Source organism: Balaenoptera borealis (genome assembly GCF_965194805.1).
Source record: "Balaenoptera borealis genome assembly, chromosome: 7".
Classification (NCBI taxonomy): Eukaryota; Metazoa; Chordata; class Mammalia; order Artiodactyla; family Balaenopteridae; genus Balaenoptera; species Balaenoptera borealis.
Window position 1 is genome coordinate 82,474,527 of NC_138864.1, and position 12,183 is coordinate 82,486,709.

At 38.4% G+C, this 12,183-nt stretch overlaps 1 protein-coding gene across 6 annotated transcripts in view; it reads right to left on the reverse strand.

Annotated features, from left to right (window-relative positions):
* CPVL (carboxypeptidase vitellogenic like) overlaps positions 1-12,183 on the reverse strand; it is a 142,098-nt gene that overhangs the window by 72,238 nt on the left and 57,677 nt on the right. For all 6 annotated transcript variants that reach the window (XM_082397991.1, XM_082397989.1, XM_082397990.1 and 3 more), the window contains exons 10-11: positions 9,982-10,080; positions 8,248-8,421 (exon numbers count right to left, since the gene is read on the reverse strand). In XM_082397991.1, the coding sequence (XP_082254117.1) occupies positions 8,248-8,421; positions 9,982-10,080 (273 nt within the window). The remainder of the gene's footprint in view (positions 1-8,247; positions 8,422-9,981; positions 10,081-12,183) is intronic.

The following is a 12,183-nucleotide window of genomic DNA, read 5'->3' on the forward strand; positions in this document are numbered from 1 at the left end:
AATGCAAAGAGAACAATGTGAACCACAGCTGAAGTGGAAAAACAGTTTAAGAATGGTAGGAAAAGAGAAGATTAAGGGAAGTAAAATGTTCTAAGCAACATCTACTCTCGGTGAAGCCTTTTATTACTTCCTTTGTTCCCAAGACAATTCTTCTTTCATTATTAACGTTTGTTGAGTGCCTACTATGTGCCAGGCACAGTGGTAGGCCCTGGGTACAGAGTGTGAACAAGAAGGTAAGATGGCTGCCCTTACACGGTTTGTTGTCTATGAGATAGAATTTTACAGATTAGGAAGTTAAAGGGAGAACTTCAATTCCAGGCAGCTTGACTTCTGACACCGGACATATTTTAACATCACCATCAGGGAGTTGTAACATAATTTGCAAGTAAATTGGCTACCCACCAATGAGCATATAGAGCCAGGTAGAAAAAGATTATTTTAATTACCTGCTATTTTGGATAATGTAATCCATGTCTACCAGCGAGAAAAACTGATGGGATTCTCTGTGAGAGTAGATCAGTGTCCTTGCCTCCACCACAATGCCTCATAATTCTCTGAAGTATGCTGAGGGACTTCAAAGTCATGGTCATACTAAGCAGTCCACATGCTCACAACATGGTCAATTAAATCTCTGCAAAGCACTAATCACAGTCTACCTCCTTCAAAATTTTATTGTATATATTATATATACGCCAAAGAATGTATTATAACATATCTGTAGGTTAGGAAGTATAATAATAAATATACATTCACAAATGCACCAGCCACCTTAAGAACTAGTATAGTACCAATATCATTGAATCTACCCAGTGAACTTCTCCCCTATCCCAACCCCCCTCTGTCTACCCCACAGAGAGAACCACTATATAATACTATTTCATTTATAGGCAATATCTAAAATAGGCAAATCCATAGATACAGTAGATTAGTGGTTTCCAGGGGGTGGAGGGAGGGAGAAAATGGGAATTACTGCTAAAGCATAAGGGGTTTGGGGGGAACATGACAAAAATGTTCTAAAATTAAATAGTGATGATGGTTGCAAAAATTTGTGCATATTTAAAAAACTACACACGAACATTTTAAATGGGTGAATTATATCTTCAATTAAGCTGTTAAAGAAATAGTATAAAGAAATCCTGCGTACTCTTTATGTAGCCTTCAAAATATTAACGTTTTAAATAACCACCATGCAATCATCAAAACCAGAAAATTAACACTGATATAATACTATTTTCTTGCTACAGATTTTATTAAAAAATTTCCACTTGTCCCTTAATAACCTTTTTCTGATCCTGGATGCAATAAAAGGTCACATGTTATATATATTTAGTTGTAAAGTCTCCTTAATCCCTCAGTGTTTGTGTGTGTGTAGGTATGTGTGTGTCATTCATGTCCTTTGACAAGTACTAGCCAGTTATTTTGTGGCTAAATTTGTCCCCTAATTTGAGTTTGTCTGCTGTTGCCTCATGATCAAATTCATTCATTTTTGGCAACACACATTAGTGTTGTTGTGTCCTTCTCAGTACAACATATCAGGAGGCACAAATGTTGATTTGTCCCATTACTGGTGATGTTAACTTAGATCCTTTGGTTCATATGCCAGACTTCTCCACTATAAAGCTACTATTTTCCTCTTCATCATAAATATTTTGAAGGAGGATACTTTGAGACTACGTAAATATTCTGATTCTCATCATACTTTCACTAACTGATGTTAGTATCCACTGATGATTCTTTCCTGAAGCAATTATTACTGTCCTATTTGTCAAATAATGATTTTCTATTCCATTATTTCTTACACATTTATTAATTGGATTTTTCTTCCATTCATTTTTTATTTCTTTACATCATCATGAACCCTGATTTTAAAGGGAATGCATATTATGTTTTATAAAACAGAGTAATGCTTACTGGTAGATTTTTATTAGGTCAAGAAAGTCCCATACTATGGTAGGCTAAATAATGCCCTGTCACAACATATCTAGTCCTAATCCCTGGAACCAGTGAATGTTACCTTATGCAGAATAAATTAATTAATTAATTAATTTTAAAAAATAGAGACTTTGCATGTGTGATTAACTTAAGCATCTTGAGATGGGGAGATTATCTAGGAGGTCCCTAAATGCAATCTCATGTATTCTTCTAAGAGGGAGGCAGACGATATTTGACCACTGAAGAGGAGAGGGCAATGTGACCACAGAGGCAGATGTTAGAATGATATGGTTCCAAGCCAAGGAATGCCAACAGCCACCAGAAGCTGGAATGGATTATCCCATTAGAGCCACCCTATTGACACCTTGGTTTCAGCCCAGTGAAAGTGACTTTGGATTTCTAACCTCCAGAACTGCGAGAAAATAAATTTCTGTAGTTTATGCCATCAAGTTTGTAGTAATCCATTACAGCAAGCATAGGAAATTAATACAGATACTACTATTCCTCGTTTGCTAAAATTTTTTATCCTAAGTGGGTTTTAATTTTATCAAATCCACTTTTTTGCATCTATTAAGATAGAAAATTTTTTTCTCTTTTAACATTTTAGGTGGTAAATAACATGATAGAACTTCTAATGCAAAAATATCCTTGCATTCATGGGATCAACCCAACCTGATCTTTTTTATTCACTGGTGGATTAGGTTGTATTGATATTTTGTTTAGGATTTGTACATATATGTTCATAAGTGAGGTTGCTCATTGTATTGCCTTTGCTCCTTTGTCAGTGATCAGTTGACTATATTTATGTGGGTCTATTTCTGGGCTGTCTATTCTCTTCCATTTATCTATTTGTCTGTTCTCCAGCCAATACTATACTGTCTTAATTACTGCAGTTTTATAGTAAGTTTCCAAGTCAAGAAGTGTCATTCATCTGACTTTGTTCTTCTCCTTCAATACTGAGTTGGCTATTCTGAGTCTCTGCCTTTCCATATAAACTTTAGAATTAGTTTGTCAATACCCATAAAATAACGCATTGAGATTCTGGTTGAGATTTCATTGAACGTGTAGATCAAGTTGGGAAGAACTGACATTTTGATAATATTAAGTCTTCCTATTCATGAACATGGAATATCTCTCTATTTATTTAGTTCTTTGATTTCATTCATCAAAATTTTGTAGTTTTCTGCATATAGGTTTGTACATAATTTGTTAGATTTATGCCTAAGTATTTCAATAGTTTTGGTGCTAATGTAAATGGTTTTGGATTTTTAATTTCAAATTCCAGTTGTTCATTGCTGGTATATTGAAAAGTGACTGGTGTTTGTATACTAACCCTGTATCTTGCAACTTTGCTATAATCACTTATTAGTTCCAGGAGCTTTTTTATTGATTCTTTCAGATTTTCTACATAGACAATCATGCCATCTTCATTTATTCATTCTCCAATACTTATATTTTCTTTATATAGAGCTGAGTTTCTGACCTATAACATTATCCTTCCCTGTGAAGAACTTCTTTTAACATAATTTGCAAGGTAGGTCTATTGGCAATAAATTCCTTCAATTTGTACTTGTCTGAAAACATCTTTATTTCTGCCCCATTTTTGAGGGATAGTTTCATAGGACCAGAATCCTAGGTTGGTGATTTTTTTCTCTCTTCAGATATTTCACTCTCTTTTCGCTTGCATGGTTTCTGAGGAGAAGTCAGATGTAATTCGTACCTTTGCTTCTTTATAGGTAAGGTGTTTTTTCCCCCCTCTGGCTTCTTTCAAGATTTTTTTCTTTATCTCTGATTTTCTAAAGTTTACATATGATATACCTAGGTGTCATTTTTTGGCATTTGTTTGCTTGGTGTTCTCTGAGCTTCCTGGATCTGTGGTTTGGTGTCCGACACTAACTTGGGAAAATTCTCAATCATTATTTCTTCAAGTTTTGTTTCTGTTCCTTTCTCTTTTCTTTCTGGTATTCCCATTATGCATATGTTACATCTTTTATAGTTGTTCCACAGTTTTTGGATTTTCTGGTTTTGTTCAGTCTCTGTTCCCTTTGCTTTTCAGTTTTGGAAGTTTCTACTGTCATATCCTCAAGATCAGCAATTCTTTCCTCAGCCATGTAGTCTACTAAAGAGCCCATCAAAGGCATTCTTCATTTCTGTTACAGTTTTTGATTTCTAGCATTTCTTTTTTCATTCTTTCTTAGAACTCCCATATCTTCGCTTACATTATCCATCTATTATTGTATGTTGCCTACTTTGTCCATTGAAGCCCTTAGCATATTAATCATAGTTTGCAAAAATGCCTGGTCTGATAATTTCAACATCGCTGTCCTATCTGACTGTGGTTCTAATGCTCGTTCAGTCTTTTTAAAGTGTGGTTTTTGCCTTTTAGTATGCCTGGTAATTTTTTGTTGAAAGATGTACGTGATGCACCGGATACAGGGTACTGTGGTAAATAACCCTTTTGTAATATGGTGGTAAGATGTGGGGGATGGGAAGTGTACTAGAATCCTAGGATTAGGTCTCAGTCTTTTAGGAGCCTATGCCCCTGGACTGTGAACTTCACCAGTGCTTTGTAGTTGCTCCCCCTCACCTCTTAGGTGGGACAGCATAGCTAAAGGCAACTGGAATTGGGTATTTCCTTTCCCCCACATGGAAGTCTAGAGCTGAAGTTGAGTATTTCCCTTCCCACAGGTAGATCAGGCTCTGATAACCCCTCAGTGGGTTAGGCTGTGGTAAAATAGCTTTCTGAGGGCAGGCCTTGTTACAAAAAACAAAATGCTCTGGTGTATTTCAAGGTGGCTACTTTTTACCTCCTCCTGCCATAAGCAGAAGGGATTTTTCTCCAGTATTCACTGTGATGACATTGCAGAACTCCTGGAGATAAAACTACAAAAGTGGGGGCTTCCTCCCATGACTGGATTCCCCTGGAGTTTTTAAGTCTCAGGCTTATCCCCACTGAACTTCCAGTAATTCATGAATTACAGCTCAGGTTTTCCTATCCTGGTACTGGTTCTTGTGGAGGTTTCTGCTCATGGATTTCTGCTTAGAAAAGTTGTGATTCTCTGTACCCACCTGCTGGTCTCTCCTGTTTGTGAAGAAGTAGTTTGCCCTGTGATGACTTCACTTCTCTCACAGATCTAAGAGGAGTTGTTGCTTTTTCAGTTTGTTCAGCTTTTTACTTGTTGTTAGGACAGAATGGTAACTTCTAAGTTCCTTACATGACAGACTGGAAACCAGAAGTCTGTCAAGTCTTTTTTATTTTTGTATTTTCCATGGTTTTTTGTATACCTTTTGTATATAGCAGGTGCTTAAAGGCTTCTGCTGAAATGTGTTGAACATCATTAGTAATAGCTTATATTTTCAAGCACTTTCTAAGCACCAGTCATTGTTTTAAGTGTTTTACCTACATAATCTATTTAAACCTCATAAGAACTCACCTGTAAGTACTATTATTATTCCCATTTCACAGATGAGGAAGCTGAAGCACAGAGTGTTTTAAGTATCCTCCCCCAAAGGAATATAGCCAGTGAATAGTGGAAACAGAATTCAAACTCAAAATGTCTAACTTGAGAACCCATGCTTATAACCACCATGTGCTATGGACCCAGGTAACTCCTAGAAATCCTGATAATATTTAACCATGATCTGATTTAATCATGAATTCCAATAGTCCAACAGATTATTTCTCATTCTAGTTGTTCTGGAAACTGCTAAAATGATATTTCAATTTACCACCTAAATATTTGAAATTACTGAAAAGAGGATGACTTTGAGTACACATCCCTTGTAGGTCTTTACAAGAAAAGGATTATGTTTTCACATAGTCTGTACAGAAACTGATGTACTACACCCTTGTTCTTTTAGTTTCCAGAAACTGATGAAGGTCTTCCTCAGCCCATCAGATATTCCACATTGCCTAAAATGAATCTAGTACTAGAAAGAGACTTCCATGTTCCTATGAATAGAAACGTGCACTATTTTCTATGACAAATTAGTACTGAGTCTTACATAAATATAACCTTGAGGGCACTAATGTTTTAAGCCAACCTAGATTGTTCTGATTCCACTGCATACACATTGAGGTTCACCACCATTAACAGACAAGCCAAGGATAATTGCTGCCCTGTGGGCTATGCCAGCTGTAGCCATGGATATGCGGTCTGTTTCAGCAACAGCCGCTGTTTGGTCTGCACTCAGACTGACTGCATACTTTGTTCTCTTTCTTTCTGGAAACATGGTTTATCCGCACCACTAATCTAGTCTCTTTTTCTGACAACTGATTCAGAGTTTGAAAGTTTAGAAAACATTCTGATTTCATTGGAATTCATATTGGTAGGTTTAGGATACATGGGAAACAGAAACAGATATGTTTAAATATCAAAATGCAGGCTCATCTTCAATCAGCATATTCTCCCTTATCAAGCAAGTGGACACTGTATGGCGATCAGCCAATACCAGGAGAGTTTACACCATCAGGTGAACTATATATCTCACGCTATCCTCACTTGGCTGAGAAAGCAATCATACTCTAGTTAAATTTATACAGTGAGAAAACCTATCTTGCAAGGGCACAAAAAAATATACATGGGAACTCCCTTATCTGCTCTCCACTCAAAAAAACCATTTTGCATTCTTTAATGTTACATTATAGCCCAATGTTTACATCTTGAAAACATAAGTGCTAAGCTCTTTTTGGTTTAATAAATTTGTGGATAATAAATACCTGATGGATTATGAACAAGTTTATTAGATATATTTTTGATAGACCACTAATTTATAGAACTGATTTTTCATTCATTCATTCATTTATGTGTTACTGACTTCTGCTCAAGGCCCATAATGGCAGTACAATGTGCTAAGTGTGACCACAGCAGTAGAGACCTCAGAGAAGAGGACAACCTGAAGGTGCTCAGAGAAGGCTCCAAGCAGGCAAGCACTAAGGGCCACTACATTTCCCTGACAGAACCAAACACAAGAGTGGCTGAAATCCTGACCTCATCTAGTTAGGCCCTTTCTTGCCTACAAAGTAAGTATTTCATGAAGTTCTGCAGATATATAATGGGTTTGTAGACTCTGCATGCAATTGGCCTTAGATTATTTTGAATAAAAGTTGTATGTCTAGGATTCAAACTCTGTGTACTAGAGGCAGGATCAGAAAATAGGTCTTCTAGGTCGGGCATATTCTAAAACACAATCTAGTAAGGGTGCATTAGGTCAAGGGCTCCCTGGGTAGTACTGAAGGTTGTGCACTGAACAATCCCAAGAGACACTATTCCTAACATAGACATTGTTGAAATGTGTTTTCCTTACGACAGAAAATAGCATTAAAGAGTCTGGTTCAAATAAAAGCAGTATATTAGGACAATTTTTGGACAGATAGAAATAAAGTATCTTGAGGAGAGGTTGCCTTTTGTCTAGTTCATGTGTTGGTTACTGGTTGCCCTGTTTTTTGTTCATTCCAAACATTACTCTTGCCTCTACCAGGAAAGAGAGAGAAAGTGGATCACCTCTGGCGGTGATCTTCTCTATCATTAACACACTTATCCTGTTGAGCTACCCCCAGACCATGCCTAGGACAAATGCTAACAGTCCTGGAGGATCAGAGGAGGAGGTAAGAAGAGAAATAAAGGGGAAAGAAATGCACAGGATGACTGTCCCCCGTCACCTGCTCGTGGTGTCCTTCCTTCACAGTGAGAGTTCGAGGGTCCACAGTTCCTCTGCTTGAACCTCTGGTACCACCAGCAACAAATCAGGCAGAACATCTCAGTCAGATAACACAGTGATTGACTTTACGTGCCTCAAAACAGGGACCTTTTCTCATTCAACGCTTAAACCTGACAGACTAGCACAACGTTTGGCTTAAAGCCGGCCCTGAAGAAACTGTGGTTGAGCAACGTGAATGAATGCAATTATCAAGCAAAAAGCATTTTTGGAATAACCAGTTGATTTCATTTATCCCTGACTTCATTGGGATTAACATAATAAAGCAAACAATAAGGGAAAATTGGCTTACACAAGGCCAGTCATCTTCTTGGCTCTGCTCTCCTTCTATTTTCAAGAAATGATGGGAGGTGTCATGTGCCAAAGAGAATTTCATTTTTAGGAACTTTCGGGGGGAAAGTGATTTAATTAGAAGGAAAAAAATAAAACTTTTAATTCAAAGAAATCAAACAATGCAGCAGTTGTTACTTACACTTGTAAGATATCATAAAAGTAAAAAATGGCAGGAGTCAAATTAAGAGTAAAAGAAGGTCACTTCTGCTTTGGGTGATCTGAAAAGTTCCTAAAATAGATAGTAACTAAAGTTAAGTCTCTTACCTTATAATTATTCATGATTTCAGTTAACCATGGTTTCACTGACTTTACTGTATCTTCTCGCAAGTACTTTTCAACTTTGGATCCATCACTAAAAGTCTGGTTTCCCACGTGGATGGCTTGTCTCACTTGTGGGAGGGACAAAAATTTCCTGTAGTAACTTTGGTCCTCAGGTTCCTGGCATCAGAAAAATATTAGGGAAAACGAGTGGGTGGTGGGAACAGCACTCTGGGGAAAGCTTCAAATTTCTCCTAACATATATCACAATGAACAAGATGTGACACCACTATTAACTGGTATCTACCCTGAATATCTTAACTTGGGGGTTTGGGGAAATTCAAATTTTACCAAGCAAATCTGGATGATCTGATACTCTTAGAGCCAGTATCCAATTTGCAAATGCTGGATTTTCCTTTTTGTAACAACGAAACTTTTGTGATCTGTAACTCCAACTAAAAACCCCGTTCAAGGCAAAGATAGGAAAAATGAAGAGGCGAGATTATCAAAATCATTTTGCTCCTTGTTGGAGGCTCTCGGGAAAGAAGGTGAAATGGACCACAAGGGGCCAGGAAGGTGATGTGGTGGATTAAAAGCTGAGGATTTCTTCTTCATGTTCTGCCGTTTATTAAAACCACACACACAAAATAATCAGCTGACCATAATTTAAGGGGGAAAATATATCAAGTGTAAGAACAGATGATACCTTATGAAGGACATAAGACAAAAGAGAAGTTGTCCATGAGCCTTATTTTTTAAAAATACTGCATAAAAGTCTCTGTAAGATTCATTACACTAAAAGAAGAAAAAAAAAAAGGAGTAAATGCTGTTTTTAAAAAGTTACAAAGGATAAAAAAAAAGTTTGAAATCAACAATTTTGTGAATCATCAATATTTTTTGCTAACTGTGAATACATTTTCTTTGTAAAGAAAAAAATTTAATCACAAATTTTGCTTCTTTCTTGCCTAGCATATGTTTTTCTCTTGGTAGAATCTAAATCCAAAACCACAGGGTTGGCAAATTCCATTGAAATTAGCTTTATATTTTATTTACAAAATAGTTCATAAGTAAGGCAATTTTAAAAAACAGAATGTATTGTCATATCCACTAGACATGGTTATACAAATCCAAATTCCCACTCTGGCTCCCTCTATCTTATTTGATTAATTCTACCCAAAAGACATCAAATTTTGGCCCACTTTTATGAAAGAAACTATCCGAATACTTTGAGAAATATTCCAGAGGGCTTGAAGTGAGGGCCGTACTGAATGCATGAAACATCTTAAGTTAAAAGTAAGACAAAGCAAATATTTTCAAAAAGGCTTTGGCAGTTTGGGTTATCCAAGCTGTCTTAAGTACAGAACAAATAATGTGGGCATTTTCAAGAAACTCACTACAGGATTGGAGCTCTGGGACCTGATACCCAGAACTGCAATCCTGGCCTCTCTCCTTCACAAAAGAACTTCTGTATAACAAGATCTAGTGGGGGGAAATTGTGTTAATCGGAGATTTTTTTTGAGTTATCTGGAATATCACACAGTCTCAATGGTCAGGTTATAATGTATACAAGATTGGCAGGGTAAAAAATCCTATAGATTAGTAGACCAAATAATGCAATACAGTTTGGACATGTTTGTCTAGTGTAAAGTCAGCTCTCCTATTTCCTAAATCGGAGGAAGTTTGGTTTTGCCAAAAGTTTTAAGCAAACACTATTATGGTTTTTTAAATTGTTGTCATTACCGTGCACTGTAAAAGGTTGTAGTAATTAGAACATCCTGTAACATTCTGGAAGTAGGAAGGCTCGCTTATTAAGTCACCATCTAGTAGTTTATCCAGTAACTAGGTTGGGAGAGAGGGGAGAAAGAAAGGAGGAAAACATCAGCATGGGTAAAAATGTACAGGCATTTGTCATTTCATTTATTCAATAACTGTTTTATTCAACAACCGCTTCCCACACATCTCTGCGCTATAGACACTGTCCAAGGCATTGGGGAAACAGCAGTGAACAAGGCAGGCCAAAAATGCTCCCTCATAGAGCTTATATTTTAGAGGGTATACAATAAACAAGCATTCATAGGTAAAATATGCAGTGTATTACAGAGTGATAAGGGCTAAGGAGAAAACTAACAAGGAGAAAGGGAGTAGGAAGTGCCATGGGTGCCTGTGGGGTTATGTGTGCCTGGGTGGTGGGTGTGGGGGACACTGCAGAGAGGAGGAAACGGGTCTCACTCACAAGGTGGCATCTGAGTAAAGACCTGTTGGAAGGGAGGAAGCAAGCCTGGCAGACATCTAGGAAAAGAACTTTCCAAGTAGAGGAAACAGTGAGCCCAAAGGCCCTGACTGTGGGAGTGAGTCTTGTGGGGAAGGGTTACCATACATGATCATTGACCACTCACCCATGTATGAGGAGACAGGGCAGAGGATACGGACATACACCCAGGTGCTTGGCACTGGTGGAAGTTATCTTTGGACTGCTGACATTGAAAACCCGGTCATCAGCTGAAGGTGAGAGCAGTCGGCACGGCTGTGTGCTTTTCTCAGGTCATGTTGAGCTGCACAAAGGCAGGCATGGAGTGGCAGAGAGGGGCATCTAGCCAGGACTGTGGTTTGGCCAAAGGAGTTGGAGGAGGTGCAAAGCGGGGCGTAGGTCGGGAATGTATGTGATGACTGAGCTTGGGTTTATGTTGGGTAATTAGAGAAATTAAGACCTGCAGGGGTAGGGGACCAAGAAGAGGTAGTAGGATCCATGGACTGAAAGACAATGGGGTTGCAGGACTGTAATTCAAGTTGGCATATTCAGAGAAGTGAGCTGGGAGGACGGGAGGCGGCAGTTGGGGGAAGACGTTTGAATCTGTTGAATCTGAGATTGTGGAGTGATTGCTGGCTTTCTTGCAGGGGGTAATGGGAATGAGCAGCTAAGGTAAAGAGAACAAGATCACTAAATGAGAGGAGACTAAGAAACAGAGGGACCAAGTATTAAAAAGATCATCCATGTGGAGACTTCAGTCACCAGAAATGATGACAAGAGTACTGCTGGAAAGTGACACTGAGGCAGGAGCCAAAATATTCAGAGAATGAAAAGGCAATCGCCAGGGGTGTGTGTCGGGAGAGAAGCTGATCCCTAAAGTTCCCTTCAGCTCCAACTTACTACTCTTTTATTAACTAAATCATTTTAAGGGGATCAGAACATCAAAAAGGCTTTATTATTTAGGCTTGAGATTTTGACATTTGTATTCTCTTGGGTTTCAGGATTTCTTGGAGTCTTGTATTGCATAACGTGAAACACATTTTACCACTACTTGATTACTTTCCTAAGTATCATTTCATCTATTTCCTGTGAAAAAGCAAAAATCTTTTCATTTATCACTCAAGATTTTGGACCAGTGGTCACAGAGACATTGCATACCTTCAGGAGTTTTTTTTCGGGCAGGGGTGGGGGGGTTTCTCTATTTTTTGATGAATCTGGTTTGGGAGAGTCCTCATGGGCCATCTTCTCATCATCTCCGAATACACACAATATCTGAACTTTTCAACAGTTTCACTAATCCTGTGGACGCTTAGGCTGCTGGATCACGCACCACAGACAACTTTCTGCTTTCCTTATCCCTTTGAGTCTATCAAATATTCTTGTTTTTTTTTCAAATTTATTTATTTATTTATTATTTATGGCTGTGTTGGGTCTTCGTTTCTGTGCGAGGGCTTTTTTCTAGTTGTGGCAAGCGGGGGCCACTCTTCATCGTGGTGCACGGGCCTCTCACTATCGCGGCCTCTCTTGTTGCGGAGCACAGGCTCCAGAGCGCAGGCTCAGTAGTTATGGCTCACGGGCTTAGTTGCTCCGTGGCATGTGGGATCCTCCCAGACCAGGGCTCGAACCCGTGTCCCCTGCATTGGCAGGCGGACTCTCAACCACTGTGCCACCAGGGAAGCCCCTATCAAATATTC